The sequence below is a fragment of the Candoia aspera genome, chromosome 2 (assembly GCF_035149785.1).
Source record: "Candoia aspera isolate rCanAsp1 chromosome 2, rCanAsp1.hap2, whole genome shotgun sequence".
NCBI lineage: Eukaryota > Metazoa > Chordata > Lepidosauria > Squamata > Boidae > Candoia > Candoia aspera.
Window position 1 is genome coordinate 213215075 of NC_086154.1, and position 18679 is coordinate 213233753.

Below are 18679 nucleotides of genomic sequence, written 5' to 3' on the forward strand. Positions count from 1 at the left end.
CATCACTTCCCAGTCGTTGAGTCCCCATGGTCGTTAAGTGAAACATTACGTCACTGCAACTTAAGATTTTACTTCCACATTCTCCATTATCTCTGCTTGTCGCAAGCCAGTTGGGAAGCACACAAATGGCAATCATGTGACCACGGGATGCTGCAATAGTTGTAAATGTGCAGTGGTTATAAAGTGCCCAAATGGCAATCACATGACCGCAGGACACTGCAATGGTTGTAAATGCGAGGATTGGTTGCAAAGGATTTTTTTTTACACATTTGTAACTTCACATGGTCACTAAATGAGGCAATCGGTAAGCAAGGACTACCTGTATTGATTTCTGACTCCCCCATTTTTGTACGTTTGCTAACTTGTGATATTTGTAAGCATTCAGGCCCCCTGAAAAGCCATACTGTAAGTGGTTATATTTACCAAGCTGTGTGATATATGGGAACCATTCTTGCTTAAATTTACTTAAACTTCTACTGTGTAAGTATTTTGCCATTGCTGCTTTTCTCAAAGTTAAAGTTCCCAATCAGATATTGTCAGGATTGTGTCTTTCTTCCAGTGTTCAGCAAAGTTTATTCTTGCTGCTGTAAGCATATATCTCATTAAATTATCTTATGTTTTGTTATTTTTTTCTGAAAGGGGGCTTTTGTTGCTCCTCTATACAGTTATCTAAAATGTAAAATATAGAATTTGATCCAGTATTAGCACACAAGATCATTCTAACTGAATCAGAATATTGTGCTGTAGCTCTAGGAAGTATTAAAGACAAGCAATTATTTTGGGGAGATTTGGATAGGTTAAAATGTGAAAGCCTGACTTTATGCAGGAAAGTAAGTATGTGCTCACAAAATGGGTACAATTGAAAATTATTGCCACTTACTGTTTTGTGGCCTTAAGCATTCCTTTGCAAATGCACAATATTTTTATTACAAAATGGAAAAATATGACCTTGTAGGCAGGAAAAAAAAAAAGCACACTTAAAACCAATTGGCTGCACATGGCAGTTTACCATTTCCTTGTGAAACTGGGTTGACAGCAGTGTTGACTCATTTAAGGTCAGAATTTAAAAGGGATAGCTTAATAATGGTGTGACTGCTCCAAACATTTGAAAACTATTATTTGGTTCAATAGTAAAGGAGATCCAGTTATTGTTTTAACAAACATACTTGTCATTAGTTTTTAGTTTTGCAAAGACTGTAGTGTCAGTTAAGCCCATGAGCTTCATCTTATTCATTATATATTAATAAAGACTTTAAGAAATATCTTTTGGAAAACTTTATCCTGGCAGAAAATTGGATTAATAAAAATCAGGGTGGAATTCAGTGTTGAGTAGCAGAAGTCTGCTTAATAAGATTTTCTTCTCCATGGTCTTTCCACTTAAAATCTACATGCAAAGTCCACCAAACCCCTAGGATGGTAGAGGATAGGAAAATGTCTTTCCCCAGTTCCACTGATAGGAGAAAAATATTAAAAACATGTTGATAAAATCTAAATCTTATTGGATAAAGCAATAAATGAAGCAAGCACGATCTTTCTTAATACTTAATGAATCATATTGTTAAAACAACTCTTGTGCAAATATAATTTACTGAAAGTTCAGAAGAGTTCAGAGTTGGAGCTATTGATATTTTCTAGCAAATCATTGAGGACACTGAGTGAAATTAGTATCAGAATGGAAAATGGATTTCAAAAATACATTTAAGAATAATAATTGTTTTTAGAATGTGCTTGTTTTCCTTTTCCAATCACTTTATGTTCTTTTTTAGATTATAACTGTAAAGCAGGGATTCTTTCTTTTTTATACAGATTTTCTGCAGAAGTGTGGGGTTTACAAACAGGTGTCTCCAAATCAAGTGTGGCTCCTATAAACCCCAACTAAGTTAGATGACAGAAAGCTGGTGAGTTCAAAACATGGTGTACACCAAGTTTTCTGTTTTAAATAAAGATTTTAAATACGTATGGAGACTAGAAACTCTTCTCCAATTAGATACCTTCCTCTGATTATGTCTTTGGTCAATTCCTCTTCAATAATGTAAGTTTAAAGAATATCAAGTGCTAAACTTACTATGTTTTATTGTGTATTTTATGTTTTATTTGCTGTATTTTAAAAAAATTACATTGCTTGAGTATGAAATGCAAGAATATAGTTTAAATAATCTGTGAATCATATGTGCGAATATTACAAATAAGATGGGGAACAGATGCAAATAAATATGTGTGATGCAGCAGTAAATGACTGTCCAATGCTTTCAGTGCAAAAAGCATTATCTGATTAGGTACAGATTTAATTGATGATGTAGTTGCTTAATACTTGTGCTGGATATTTTCTCTAGGATTATGATAACAAATTTCTTATTAAACCACAGCTGGGTTCATACAATATGCTAAGCCCCAATGTGGTTTTCTTTTGGCTTGGTCTGTGGTTTATGGCATAACTTATTGTACAAATCCAGCCAGCTAAATTAATATACCTTGATTAAACAAAATATGGCACAACACAGTCCATATATTTGCAACCAACATAAGAATATCTTTCTGTTGTTCAGTTAAAAAATATAGCTTGTCTTCTACCATTATAGCAAGCAAGGTAATTTTGTACTATTTTCTTTTGTATGTGAATTTCCTATTTTTACATTCAGGCCTGATATAAATAGTTCCTTCTCATGATTTCACTCTCATAATTTTAGAGAAGTATCAAATCAGCTGCTGTGTGTAAAAAACAGAAAATGGCTGTCTTAAAGTGTGAAGTTCTAAAAAACTTCTTACAGCACAATCTAGAAAGAGTCTGGCCACCAAGCTTAACAGTACCAGAAGAAGCTTCATTGTGGATTGCCAAGATAAAAGCATAAAAGCACAACTGCACCAGTTATGCATGGCTTATAAATATAACTGCACCCTAGACTTTTGGGGCTACAATTCTCACAGATATGCCAGCTAGGCTAGTGGGACTTGAAATATAAAAGATTTGGAAGGTACGAAGTAGCCTACTACAGGTAGTCCTCGAGTTACGACAGCAGTTGGGACTGCAATTTCCATTGCTAAGTAATGCAGTCGTAAAGTGTGATGTCACATGACGGCATCACTTAGCAATGGCAATCCCATTGCTGTCATTGAGGATTGTGAGTTGTTAAGCAAGCAGCTCCTTGCAACTTCCTGCCAGCTTCCAACCACCAGTTAGTGTCCTAACAGCCAGGAACCACGCTGAGACAAGGAACAGGTCTCTAGTGTTTTATTGCTGCTACATAACAGGAAAATCCTAACAAACTGAAGAAGCGTGGGAAAAACTCAGAGATATAAACCCCAAAGGTTAAGGCAGGCCCGATCTGTGTCTCTTGGAATGGCTACCTAATTCCTCAGTGCTACGCATGCGCTTTACAGCCTGGATGGGAGCTCCCTGCTCGCCATCCTTACTCATGACAGTTAGTGGGGAAGCCGGCAGGAAGTAGCAAATCCCAGGCAGCTCGCAAGAAGGCTGGTAGCAGGCAAGTGGCTGCTGCCGGGTGGGAAAGGGAGGGGGTGCCCGGGGAGGCATGGTGCAAGTGTGGTGGGGCTTGGGGTGGCTGCTGCCAGGTGTGTATGAGGGTGTGCGGGTGGCCCTGGAGGTGCGGTGCAAGTACAGCAAATCTCTGGGAGGGTGTACAAGAGTGTACGTGTGGCTATTATTTGTTTCTGCTTGGAAAGTAAGCTGCAGAGGAACACAAGTGTCCTAACAGTCAGAAATCATGCTGAGATGAGGAGTAGGTCTCTAGTGTTTATTACTGCTACATTAAACAGAATCCTAACAAACTGAAGAAGCGTGGGAAAAACCCAGACAGATAAACCCCGGAAGGGGGGTCTGATCTGTCTCTCTTTGAATGGCTGCTTAATTCCTCAGTACTACGCATGCGTTTTCCCCCCTGGATAGAGGCCCCCTCCTGCTCCCCATCAGTACTCATGGCAACAAGGTATCCATGGTAACAAATCATTTTCTTAAGTGTTTGGCAGAGTCAAAAGGTCAGGTTTCATTGTTCTCAGGTTGGGGTGTGGAAAAGGTTAAGTATTGAATGACCAAATAAGGAAAAGCTGCCTGCATGCTTGGGGAACTTACCTGGACTCGCTGCCAGTGGTTTCTGTTTCAGGTCAGCAGCTGCTCTTTCTGCTCAGCACACTTACGTGTGTGCATGTACTTGTAAATATGCTTTTTTGTATTTAAGGATTTTGCCCATCCAGGGCTCTGGATGAGGAAACTGTTTATGTTCTATGCTTTGTTTGAATACAATTGTGTTTTTTTTTTTGAAATGCCTGGTGTCTTTCTGATCTCTTGGACCACTTTCCACCACTCTGCACAAACTCCAACAGGTTATGGGCCCAGGCAACCCAGACAGAGCAGAGAGATCAGCTTGGCACCTCATTCGCATTTTAAAAGCAGGTAACGAAGACCTGTGAAGATTTCTTAGAGCTGCCTGGAGGCTTTCCAGCTGCTGCTGGTCTACAGGACAAAGAAGCCAGCTGAGGTGACTTGCAAAAGAAGAAGCCATGGCTATCTACCAGCCCTCAGTGATGCCTCTCGAGCATCTATCAAAGACCAACTACCTAAATTGGAGCCTCAAAATGGAAATGTTCCTGCGCAAAGAGAATCTTTGGAACCCAATTGGTGAGCAAATCCCCCAAAATCCCAGTGCTGAATAGCTTAGACAGGATGAGTGGGCCAGAGTGACCATTATTTTGGGAGTTGAGGACAATCAGCTAGTGAATGTGCATGGCATGCAGTCTGCAAAGCAACTTTGGGATGCTTTGAGAGACTTGTATGTGAAGGCAACAGCAGGGAGTAAAGTTACCCTGACAAAAAAGCTATACAAAGCCAGTCTAGCAGAGGGAAATAGCCTTCCTGAGCACCTGCATCATATTCAGTAGCTGTTTGTTGAGTTGCAAGAGCAAGGTATGGCTTTTTCGCCTTTGACAAAATCCTACATCATTCTGTCCTCATTGAATGCAACATGGGACACACTGATTTGTACTCTGGAGGCCATATCTGAAGCAGAACTCACCCCATCATATGTAAGACAGCACCTACTCGCAGAATGGGGGAAGAGACGGGAAAGATCCCCCCCATCTCTTCTGGGAAACAACAGCGCCAGAAAGCAAGCGAAAGGAAGGGAAATGAAGGTGAAACAACAGCACTAGCCAGTAGGTGATGCTTCAACTGTGGTTCAGCTACACATTTGCAGAAAGACTGTGCCTTAATGCCCAGAAATCAAAAGACAGGAAAAAAGAACAAGAAGGCAATGCAGAAGAAGGCTCTTCAGACAACCCACATTGCACAGGTTTCAGAGGAGGGTAATCCTGATGTATGGGTGTTAGATTCTGGGGCTAATTGTCACCTATGTAATTGTAAAAGTGCTTTTCACTGTCTAAAACTGACCGACAAAGTGTATCTTTGGCTGATGGGTCTGTGACTAAAATTATGGGTCAAGGTGATATGTATTTATCCTGCCTGGGAGAAACTGTGAAAGGTGTGCTGTATGTACCAAATTTACAGTCAAACTTTTTATCTGTAGCACAATTAGCAGCAACTGGGTATGTCGTAATATTTAAGAAAAATGGTTGTGAGATACGTAAAAATGGTAAATTGTGTGCTACTGGTATGTTAAAAGACTCCTTGTACATTGTACAAAAAATACAAAAAAGTCAAGCTGCAAGACTGTAGTTGGCAACATTCCAAGCCATGACCAGTCTATACATTTGATGCATAGGAGATTTGGTCATGCTAATTTCAGGTATACAGCACAAATGCCACAGCTGTGTGCTGACCTGAAGCTGAAACCCTGTGACAAATATTTAGACTATATAGTTTGCAAAGAGTGCAAAAGGCAAAAGGCAAAAAGCCCCTGTGGGTAAGCACAGTGGCAGAGTCACAACGAGACCTCTAGAAATTGTACACTCTGACATTATTGGTCCTTTTGCTCCAAGTTCTGGGCAAGCGAGGTTTGTGATGACCATAATTGATGATTTCTCAAGATATATATTTATCAATCTGCTAAAGCATAAAGATGAGGCATTTGAGAAGTTTAAAGGTTTTGTAACAGGGGCAAATGGAAAATTTCCAAGGCCTATATCTGCACTCCAATGTGATAGAGGAAGAGAGTTCCTTTCTAACAAATTTAAAAGGTTCCTGACAGAGAAAGGGATAGAACAAATTCTTTCTAACCCTTACACCCCTCAGCAAAATGGTGTTGCTGAGGGGAAGAACTTTGCAAGAGACAATTATATGCTTGCTTAAAGATTCCAGATTATCTTTTAAATTTTGGGCTGAACAATATCTACTGCCTGTTATGTTCAAAACAGACTGTATAACTCTGTGATTCAGGACACTCCATTCCATTTGTTTTATGGTATGAAACCAAAGATGAACCATCTCAGGGTATTTGGTAGCACTGCATGGGTTCATATTCCAAAACAGAGAAGGAAAGGAGGCCCCACAACAAAGAAAGCCATCTTTGTTGGATATGAACAAAGTCAAAGAAGCTACAGATTCATATTAGGTGATAAATTAATAATTAGCAAAAACACTTCTTTTGCAGAACAAAACTGGGGAGATTAAATTCTAGCTCTCCAGTTGATCTGACCACCACAAGAGAACAGCAAAGACTTGCTGATAAGAGATTTTTTGCCTAGTGAGGACATTAAACCAGAAAAGCAAACTGAAGATCTGTCTGATGAGACAGATGCTTCTCAGGAAAGTGATGGAAGTCAAGATTTTAGCCCTGTATTACCCTGCAGGTCTCAGAGGAGTAATAAAGGCGTTCCTCCATCACGTTTCCAGTTTGAAACAGTCAAGGCTTTCCACGTATTTACTGAACCTGAATCTTTAGAACAAGTACATGCTTTGCCACCTCAAATTGCACAAAATTGGCATTCTGCCATGCAACAGGAGTTAGCATCCTTGAAAGAAAATAAAACATGGAAACTGGTAAATCTACCTCCCAGTGAACACTGTCTGGGTTGTAGGTGGGTTTTCAAACTGAAAAGAGATGCTAGTGGAAAAATCCAAAAATACAAAGCAAGGTTGGTTGCAAAAGGGTTCACTCAAAGGAAAGATTTAGACTTTGACAAGATTTTTGCACCAGTTACAAAGGGTGAATCAATTAGATTGCTGTTGAAAATTGCTGCACTCAAAGGGATGTAAGTTCACCACTATGACATTCAAACTGCATTTCTCTATGGTGATTTAGACTACAAATTATACATGCAGCAACCCCCTGGCTATGAAAAAGGGGAGAATTTAGTCTGTGAACTGCAGAAGTCAATCTATGGGTTAAAACAGGCTGCTAGATCCTGGAACCAAAAAGTAGATGAAAAACTGCAGAGTTTTGGTTTTGAAAAAAGAAAAGCAGATCCATGTGTCTATGTTAAGACAGACAAACAAGGCTATACGTATCTGTGCATATATGTCAATGATCTGTTGCTGTTCACATCAACAGATAAACAGAGCCTTGCTTTTGAAGCCTGTATGAAAAGCCATTTCACATTAAAAAGCCTTGGAAGAGTAACAAATTATCTAGGCTTGGAAATACACAGAAAGACGGCAGCTTTCTGTTAAGCCAACACAACAAAATTCAGAAACTCTTAGAGGAGTTTAACATGCAAGATTGTAAGCCAGTCTCCACCCCCATGCTCCCTGAACTTCTGAAGGAGATAGGAGAAACTGAACTGAGGCAGAGAAATTTAGGTCTGCAATTGGAAGTTTGTTGTACATTGCAAATCATTCTTGCCCAGATATCTCAAATATCTGTTATCAATTTTAAGTAGACAGGTAGAAAAGCCTACATCTACTGGAAAAGCAGCATTGAAAAGATTGTTTAGGTATCTGCAAGCAACAAAGAATTATTGCCTGAGGCTCTCAGCCTCTGGAACAGAAGAATTGCAGGCACATGTGGATTCTGACGGGAGCAGACCTCAGTGACAGGAAATCAACTTCTGGGATTTTAATTCAATTTGCTGGTTCAAGCTTAGGCTGGCATTCTAGAAAGCAAACACTTGTTGCTCTTTCTACAGAAGCAGAGTTTTATTCCCTAGCACAAACCTGTAAGAGGTTCTACAGTTTAAACAGCTGTTAAAAGATATAGGCATAGAAGTGTACCAGCCTATAGCTGTTTATGAGGATAATCAAGCTTGTATTGCTATGGCAAAATCTGAAGGATACAAGAATAGAACAAAACATATTGATATCAGATATCATTTTAGTAAAGCTCTGATAACTAAAGGTGAAATCATGTTAATATATTGTGAATCAAGAATTTGATTGCTGATATTTTAACCAAGCCTCTTGCTGCACCAAGACACAGAGAATTAATAGAAAGAATTGGTCTGCAGCTCATTCCTTAGCATAAAAAAGGGGAGTGTTGGTATTGTTTCTGCTTGGAAAGAAAGCTGCAGAGGAACACAAGGTATCCATGGTAACAAATGGTTCCTTAAGTGTTGGCAGGGTGAAAAGGTCAGGCTTCATTGTTCTCAGGTTGGGGTGTGGAAAAGGTTAAGTGTTGAATGACCAAATAAGGAAAAGCTGCCTGCATGCTTGGGGAACTTACCCGGACTTGCTGCCAGTGGTTTCTGTTTCTGGTCAGCAGCTGCTCTTTCTGCTCAGCACACTTATGTGTGCGTGTGTACTAGTAAATATGCTTTGTTGTATTTAAGGACTTTACCCATCCAGGGCTCTGTTCTCTGTTCTATGCCTTGTTTGAATACAATTATTTTGTTGAAATGCCTGGTGTCTTCTTTCTGATCTCTGGGGCCAAACACTTTCCAGCAGTGTGTACAAGCTTCAACACATGTGGCTAGGGAGGTGCACTGCGAGGTCAGCAAGTGACCGGAGAGGTACGATGCATGCACAGTGAGTGCAAGTGGCAGAAGTTCGGCTGGGGGAAGGGGCATGGGTAGGAAACTTACCCAAGCAACTTGCAACCTTCTCTGCCAGCTTCCCCATTGACTTTGCTTGTGGGAAGTCAGCAGGGAAGGTCACAAATTATGATCATGTGACTTTGGGACCCTGCAGCCATCATAAGTGCGAGTCAGTTGCCAAGCACTCAGACTGTGATCACATAATCGCAGGGGTGCTAGGACAGCCAGAATTTTGAAGACTGGTTGTAACCACTTGCTGAGCACCATCGTAACTTTAACCGGTCGCTGAATGAGCGTTTGTTAACCAAGGACTACATGTACTGGGTAGCTACTTTCCCCAACTCTTTTGAAATCCTGACTATTTCCATTCACAACCATGGCAATTATGTGCATACCATGGAGACCTTTATTTAAGAGTCATAAATTAAAGACTTAAGAAATGGTTATACTAGAAAAGAACTGAGGCTCTTATTTCCAGCTTTCTGTATCACATTGAGTTCCAGCTAGGTAAATAAAGGTATTTAAATGCATTCTATACCTTCCCAAAGGCTTCTAAGCTGGCAGGTGTTAGCTGGGAGAGTGTACAGAGACAAGCATAATAAACAAACATTTTATACCAGTGTTTATAGTATTTTATAATACTTTTGTACTGGGATAGCATAAAATGCAGAAACTGTACATTTCTACGAGAGCGCACACAAAAATGGCAGGAGCCATTACAAACATATGCAGCAGTATGCTACTTTTTAAAAAACTTTGTAGAGTGAATGATGTAAGCAATCCAGGACACTAATCTCTAATTTCCAAATATCAAGTTATCTGCAAGTTGATGTGAGGGCAAATTATTTTTTTACCATTTTCCAAGAAAGCTAGGGGTTGGTCCAGACTGAAAATAATTTCCCTTTATATGAATGATGAGGCACTTGGCCCATGTGGTAAGCAGAAACTTCCATTATCTTCCAATTATATTTGAATTCTGGTCTCTTTAATTGCATAGCTAGTACAAATACGAATTATAAAACGTGGCATGTCCTCCAATCAGTTTAAGGAGAAGAATTTATGGAGAATTCATGACATGGTATTGGAATACCACTGTGACTTCTTTTAAACAGCATCAAGCTGATTTTAAGAAACAACAGAACCCATTGAAGTAATTAAAAATATGATTTGATTTCAGGATGAATACATCTACCAGAATGTACAGCAAACAGAATAATACAGCTAAAAGGAAAAAAAAAATACTATTGGCATATATTCCAAAAGCAGTTCAGCACAAAATGGATACACGAGACCCTACAATATTGAAAAAAGATGAAGCAAAACAAAACGCCTAGGCTTCAGTGTAAATCATGAGAGGGGTCCAATACAGTCAAAAAGCCTGCTGGAGCATCTTTTCCGAAGAACATTACAAACAGTAAGTGTTAGAAGTTTATTTTTGTGAAAGTATGTATCATTTAAAAAGCCAACATGGAACAGAACGAATTACCTAAGATAAATTTTATTTGGGGGTCTAAGGGCAACCTATGCATATGCTTTGTCATTTGTTTTGTACACGAGGAAATGTAGAGAATCAAATAAGAATGGCAAGAATAATGTTGACAATTGCACCACTGGTAGAATGCTTAAGCACTTGATTACTTTGCTCTCCTTTTAAGTATAGAAGAAATAAATTGAACTCTAATGCCCTCTCAGTCGTGAAACCGAAAGCACAAAATTCCAGCTACTTCATTTCGTATACTAGCAAAAGAGAAGGGAGAGGTGCATAAAAAGATTCTCCAGACACTAATCAGGAAAAAGAGGCACATAACATTTTAGTATTACTTAAATATTTAAGCCTTCAAATAAAGTGTAGAGCCACTATAGCATTTTAAAAGTCTGTACATGGTTGTGTGTGTGTGTCTGTATGTATGTACTAAATACATGGCAGTCTTACAAAATACTAGATTAAGCATATTCTTAATGAAAACACTAGTTGTTCTAGTAAAAATGCAGAGTTTTACATAATATTGGAGTCTTAAACTTAGTGCGACTTATCGGAAAGTTTACTAAAGATGATAGTCCTTCTCAAAATTCCATGTTAAATCTGATTAAAGGAGTTTGAATTGCAAGTAAGCTAAACTCTTAAGACTTGGGGTATAATATGTGATTTTGCAATTCAGATATAAAATTCAGTGAATCAGGCTTTATATACTAACCATTGATACGATTTTTCCACACTGATCTTTTGAATGAAATATGAAGGGTAACAGAATTATTAATTGTTTTAATGTTCTTAAATGAAATAAATGGTTATAGCACTAAAATATCATACCTTCTCCCAAATACAAGTACAACCTGCTTGTTATATCAGTGTAATTTTCCTACGAACTAAGCAGAACCTTATGGTTTTTGATGGCTCAGAACCCCAAGTGTATACGTACATCCTAAGCAATTACAAGATTGGGCTATTAAACATACAGTATACCTTCCAAGCAAGCAACTGAATATTATCATTTAACTATTATGATTTAACACTGCAATTTATAATCTTCCCTCTGCATTACTTGCAGACTGATTGACTTAAAATTTTAATTCACTGCATCAAATAGCTGCACTAGCTCTTTAAAATGCTGCTGTGTATTTCTTCTTTATAAGAATAGCATAGATTATTGCACAAATGTATTTCTGGTTATGTTAACACTTATTTCCTCATTTAATGCTTGCATAGAAATATTCTAAAATTACATTTAAAATGCTATATAAAAAAGTAAGAAATGTTAATTTTAAAAGTAGTGTCCTGAGAATAGTACAAAATTAATTATACAAGCCCTTCATTTTTATTTACAGCATCTATTCCCAGACAAATCTGTTTCACATGAAATTGTACTGATACTGTTTTTACACAAAAATATTTTAGCAAACTGTTCATAATTTGCATTTAAGTAATCAATCTCTAATCTACTTTAATTATTTTCCAAGCCTTTTACATGTCTAAAATAAGAGTAGCTCAAAATAATCACACTACGTGGCCTATTTTAACGCATAGAAAATTCTGAAAGCTTTGTGCATTTTTATATTTTGGTCAAAACAATTAAGTGTATACAGTTACTACATTTTGACAAAAAGGAATTTCAAACTCTTGATTTTTTTTTAAAATATAAATCTATACTATTTATCATACATTAGAACAGTTTTCTTTTGCAATCTTTTCTAAGTTTGTTTACTTCAGAAATGAAAGCTAAATGCTATGATTTAAGTGCCAGGGAAAAAATAAGCATCTTTGGGTTAAATGAAAACAAAATTCAGTGGGAAGAGTAAACAACATTATATGTCCACTTCCTGTATTTTACCAATGATTTAAACAGAGAATTTTATAAAAAAAACAAAAACAGATTATACAATTATCCTATGCAACATATACCTAAATTCTGTTTCATGGATATTAAACTTTATGTATTATTTTTAAATATAATTCTTAAAATAATCTATAGGCTAGATATTCACACTATATTTGCATATTTTTAAATAAGGACTCAGTTAAAAATATATATCTATATACTGTATATCTATTGGTTTAAAGAAAAGACTGCCATCCTGATAGCAGTCGTTCAAGCATGAAAAGTTCCAAGACAAGCTTTTATCTTTTAATTCTTCACTCTAAAGACAGAGTTCAAGTTGTAAAAGTGAACAAATTAGGTATCAGGAAACCATTATCAGTAGTGGCTCATCTATTAGCATGTCTTCCTATAGCAAATCTCAGTATAGCATGGGTATCTGCTTATGGTCAGTATGTTTAGTTTGCACAAGTACAACCCATATCCATAGTTTGTTAGAATAAGGAATTTGGCAACTGATTGTTCTGTCAAGCTAAAAGAGATGACATCGTAAGGCTTCTTTATGGAATGGTCTTTAGAAGTTAAGTGAAAAAGACCATGCTCATCAACATGGAATGAGGCATTATCAGCAATTAAGAACAGAGAGTACTCAACGAAATACATTAATAAATATTTACTGGATCATCAAAAATTATTCTTATGCAGAATGAGAAGGAACTTAGTAACCTTTAAGGCACTAGTGCATTAAGGACTAAAGCTCCAAGAAATAAATATGAACAACAGGAAATGTTACTATAGGACTACCTGTACAGTTATGCTTGATAATATTCTATAATATTTTACAAGTGCTAACAGCACTTTAGAGCACATATTTCACATCAGTTTTCAACACTTCACCAAATGAATTAAATCGATCAGGCAAAATTCTCATCTTCACTGTCCCATCAGCTCCACAGGAGAATATGTGATTTGCTGGTCCTGTCTCAATCTGCATGACACCTGTCCCAAGATTTCTGAAAATAGACTGCCTAGAATGTTCATTGATGAAAGTATGAAGAAGACTGAAATTAGATAGACTCCATACCTAAAACATAAACAGAAAGAGAATCAATGGATTGTGGCTTTAAGTTGTTTTCCCTGAAGTTTTATAAATACGCTATTTATTTTTTCTGCTACTTCAATTATGTCAACACTCAGGTGCTTTAGTTTTGGTTCTTTTTATTAATTCAATTTAGAATAGAAATTAAACATGAATTTTTAAATAAATAGTATTTTTAAAAAGTTAAGGCTAAGGATAAAACAGTTTAGAATACAGTTTTTGGATTAACTGCTCAGGGATGTTATAAAGAGTATGTAAGAAACTACTACTTATCTAAGTTAACAAAATGTAATTTTATAATGTATGACCTTGATATTTCCTTCTGCAGATCCTGTAACAAAATATTCTTCTGTAGGATCTACAGCAATTGCTTTAACTGGAGAATCATGACTTTGAAAGAACTGTTGCTGTTGCTTTTGGCGAAGATCTATTAAGCAGGTATAGCCTCTTCTTCCACCAGATACTAAGAGCTGGTGTTTGGGGGCATATGCTAAGACAGTTGCTCCAGTATCATGACAGGTAAAGGCTGAAATCCAAACACATTATAAAAGAAATTAAAATATGAATAATATTCTATTACTATTGAATTTCAATCATTTTATTATATGCTACTGTTAAATAAATAAAGCACTAGTACTGAATTATTGGATAAATCCACTTGATTTTGAATTAGATCAATGGAAAATATCTGTTAGAAATATACAAAAATCTGTTTGACCTTGACTATTTATGGAATCTCACTTTTGAAACCTTCTCAATCCACACATAACTGTATTAGCTAGAGTAATTAAAGTTTCCAAAGAATTTACTTAATAGTTAGCAAAACTACAACTCACACTTTAGTCTTGTTGTACCTTTGTAAATGACTAAAGGAAAACTCCATATGAAGAGCATTGATGAAAATCAGTGACAGTGATGCTTAAAAGTTTATCAATGTTTGAATTTTCAATATTTTTTGCATAAAATTTACCTAAAACGTGATCTGTTCTCCACACGTCCTAAACCTAGATAGAGAACCCAATTAAACAAATGAGTCAAAAACATTATACTTATTCATTTATTTATTGAGGAAAATTATCCAAAGCTACATATTTGTGTGTAGCAAAAGTAAGTTAACTCTAGGATTATCAGTTCATTTGAAGGGGAAATTAGAGTCAGGTATTTCAATCAATGGGATGATACTCAGGGGTGAGTGTGGGAGGTCCTGCCTTATTTAAAGAACAGAATTCTGGATATTCATTATTGAAGTCTGATCCTCACAACACAGGTATGTGGAAGTGTGTCATGGCTTGAACAAGGGAGGTTTCAGTAATGCTTTGTAGGAATACCTTGGGAGACAGGAGAAAGAGCTGCAGCCTAGACAATGGTCTGATAAATGAAATCTGAGGCTGAAAGAGGAGGGGTGGCGAAAAAGTCTCAGAAGGGAGAGTAAAGGTGAGGGATGGGAGAGGTACTTTCAGACTTGCAAGATTCTGTTAATGTAACCTTACAATAAACTTAGAGCTAGTACTCCTGGTCGTGCTTCTTGTATGGACTATCTCACAAGGCTAACAATTTCTGAGGACCTCCGAAAAACCGTTGTTGATGCTTACCAGGCTTGAAATGGTTAAAAAACTATTTCCAAAGAGTTGGGACTCCCCCAGTCCACTGTCTGGAAGACTGTATACAAATAGAGACAATTCAACACCACTGTTACCCTCTCCAGGAGTGGCTGACCAACCAAGGTCACACCAAAAGCAAGGCAGGTAATACTCCGGGAGGTCTCAAAAAACCTCAGGGTCTAAGGAACAAAAGGCCTCTCTTGCATTGGTGAATGTCAGTGTTCATGAGACCACCATCAGGAGAAGACTGAACAACAATGGTATGCATGGCAGGGTTGCAAGGAGAAAGCCACTCCTCTCCAAAAAGAACACTGCTGCTCATCTATAGTTTGCAAAAAACTACAGTACATGGATAAGCCAGGAGGCTTATTGGAAGAATGTTCTTTGAACAGATGAGACCAAAATAAAACTTTTGGGCTTGAATGAAAAGTTGGTGAAAGGCAAACACTGCATTCCAGCAAAAGAACCTTATCACATCTGTGAAACATGGTAGTAGCGGTATTATGGTTTGAGTCTGCTTTGCTGCCTCTGCACCAGGACAGCTTGCCTAAGAACTATGAATTCTGAACTATACCAGCATATTCTACCGGCAAACATCAGGGTATCTGTCTGTGAAACAAAGCTCAGGAGATAGTGGGTCATGCAGCAAGACAATGAGTCAAAACACACAAGTTGTGCAAGCAAAGAATGGTTAAAGTAGAAGAAAGTTAATGTTTTAGAACGGCCAAGTCAAAGTCCTGACCTTAATCCTATAGAAGTGTTGTGGAAGGACCTGAAACAGGCAGTTCATGCAAGGAAGCCCACCAACAACCCTGAGTTGAAGCTGTTCCGTAAGGAGGAATAGGCTAAAATTCTTCCAAGCTAATGTGCAGGACTGATCAACAGTTATTGGAAACATTTAGTTGTAGTTATTGCTGCCTAAGGGAGGCACACAAATTACTGAAAGCAAAGGTTTACATACTTTTGCCACACAGAAATATGTCTTTGGATTATTTTCCTCAATAAATAAATGAACAAATGTAATGTTTCTGACTCATTTGGTTAACTGGGTTTTCTTTATCTAGTTTTAGAACTTGAGTGGAGAACAGATCAAATTTTAGGTCATATTTATGCAGAAATACTGAAATTTCAAAAGGGTTTACAAACTTTTAAAAACCACTGTATATAGTGGAAATAATTATATTTCCCATACAAGATAACTTTTATTGAACAATAATCATATGTACAATAATAATTTTATTGTTGTTAGCTGCCCAGAGTCACTGGTTTGAGATCGGTGGCAATATAAATTGAATGAATGAATGAATGAATGAATGAATAAATAAATAAATTTCACACAACAGCAACAGTAGGCCAAATGTATTCAGCATCTGCTTATTCAAAATTAATCCAATTTTTTTTTAAAAAATTATAATTCGTTGAGGAACCATAGTGCTAAGACAGTGAGTGTCTAAAATATTATGGTAGGCCAAAAATAATCAATTATGGCTAACTGTTGTGTGTGGACCAAGCCAATCTGTTCTACTTGCAGGAAAGGTTCCATAGCAAGATGCTTGGTTCTATAATCTCTAGCACAACTTTTCCTATGGCCTAGTTCACAAAACATGCTAAGCTATATAGTGGTAAAATTCAGCATATTGTCTCAACCCAGAACCATGATAGTTTTGCTTTGATGTGAAAGGTTGTAAACCATAAATTGTAGCCATAGTTTATTTATTCAGTTATTATTTATTTATTTATTTATTCAATCAGTCAATCAATTTATATAGCTTATATAAATTATATAGTTTTTATTCTTGGCCAAGACATACTGCCATGATTTAGCATCCTATCAAAACTTGGACTATTTTGAAAAAGCTGTGTCAAATTTTAAAACCTCTGCAGTGACTGAAACAGTATTAGAACACATTATATAAGGTTGGGACAACCTGTTTCAAATTCAAAACCACTGGTTTTGAGCTCAAAATGTTTCAAATTTGAAACTTTTTATATCCCCCCTTTTTAGCATTATGTGGAATGAATATGAATACTATATATATCGCTTTTATCAAGTATCTCGACTGCATGTACAAGTGCATAGTGTTATATTAGCAAAAAGACTAGTTCTAGCCAAAATCTTATTTCCCAGTAGGTAACTGAAGTGTAATTTAAGATTTTAAATTTTAAAACATATAGTTTTATGTTTATATAGATGGCAATTTATACAGATAAGCTTACCATGCACCAAGCTACTGGAAGGGGCAACCAAAGTGTCCCACAGACAAATATTTCTAAAACGAAATAAACACAGCAATAATAATGTATCTAATAATGATGAAGTAAGAACAAACTGAATTAGTAATTAGAATTAAATAAGCATCAAATAAGAACAATTCCTTTGAAATCATATGAAACATTTTGCTTTTATGAGAAAGAGGAAATTTGAAAATAATACCTGTATCATTTTTTAATGTAAGCAACACCTAACAATTTTTATTAAAATATCTTTATAGAAGTTACAGTTTAATAGTAATTCCAAGAAGAAAACTGCAAAAAGGGAAGATAGTAATTGAAATAGTACAATGCATTGAAATAATACAGTGAAGATATGGGCAGGTAAAATTATACTTCAAATCAAAGCTATTAAACACAGATATATTATTATGGTTGGTTGCACAGTCAGCCAGATGTTTACACTGGATTTGGCATTCTTGTCCACCTACTGAGTCCTTCCGAAGGACCTGGGATAGGCACATGTTGTTTAATAATATTAAAGGTATTGTCGGAGGATGTAAGCTGTTTCAAGTAAAGCTGCCTTTTGCTCCTCCTCCTCCTATTATTATTATTATTATTACTACTACTACTACTTGTACGCCACCTGACTCCCAATGACTCTAGGTGGCTTGCAACAATCGAAGAAATTACAATAAAATCAATAAAACATAAAAAGTAAAGATAAAAGATGGCAAGGATGATGAAGTGAAGGGTCTCTCTCTCTCTCGCCAAAGGCCTGGGTGAAGAGCCAGGTCTTCACGACTCTTCTACAACACCAGAGTGGGAGCCATCTGGATCTCGGGGGTAACCTTGTTCCAGAGGGTGGGCGCTGCTACAGAGAAGGCCCACTTCCAGGTCCTGAGAGATTATACCATTTAATTGAAGGAACCCAGAGTGCGCCAACCCTGCAAGATCAAATCAGCCGGGCAGATGTTATGGGAGACAGGCCATCCCTCAAGTAACCAGGTCCTATGCACTTCAGTCATACCCAGACACAAATCAGCAACCAGTGTAGCTTGCAAAGCAGAGGTGCTACATGGGCATACCAAGGCATGCCTATTACTGCTCACAATGCTGCATTCTGGACCAATTGAAGCTTCCAGCAACCCCATGTAGAGAGCATTGCAGTAGTCAAGCTGCAAGGTGACTAGGGCACGAGTGATTGTCTGAAGGGCCCCCCAATCTAGAAAATGATACAATAAGGGCACCAGACTAAGTTGTACAAAGACCTTCCTAGCCACAACTGACACCTGCTCTTCAAGCAGGAGCTGTCCCCCCCAAAGTCAAAGATCAGTTTAAACACCCACAGCCATTTGGTTTATGTCGGATTATGTTGGAGATGGTTCCTTCCCATCCAAACCCACACAGCCTCCAGGCACTGGGACAGAATCTCAATAGCCTCACTTGGCTGGCCCAGAGTTGAAAGATATAATTGAGTATCGTCAGCATACTAATGATACTGAACCCCAAGCCAGCAAATGACCTCACCCAGTAGTTTCATGTAGATGTTGAAAAGAAGGGAAGAGAGAATAGAA

At 37.3% G+C, this 18679-nt stretch overlaps 1 protein-coding gene across 2 annotated transcripts in view; it reads right to left on the reverse strand.

The window, feature by feature from the left end:
• Positions 1-10292: 10292 nt before the first annotated feature.
• Positions 10293-18679, reverse strand: part of DMXL1 (Dmx like 1) — a 110837-nt gene continuing 102450 nt past the window's right edge. For both annotated transcript variants that reach the window (XM_063295308.1, XM_063295307.1), the window contains 3 exons: positions 17109-17161; positions 13599-13816; positions 10293-13275 (listed from right to left, as the gene is read on the reverse strand). In XM_063295308.1, coding sequence (XP_063151378.1) covers positions 13051-13275; positions 13599-13816; positions 17109-17161 — 496 coding nt within the window. In that variant the 3' untranslated portion in view covers positions 10293-13050. The remainder of the gene's footprint in view (positions 13276-13598; positions 13817-17108; positions 17162-18679) is intronic.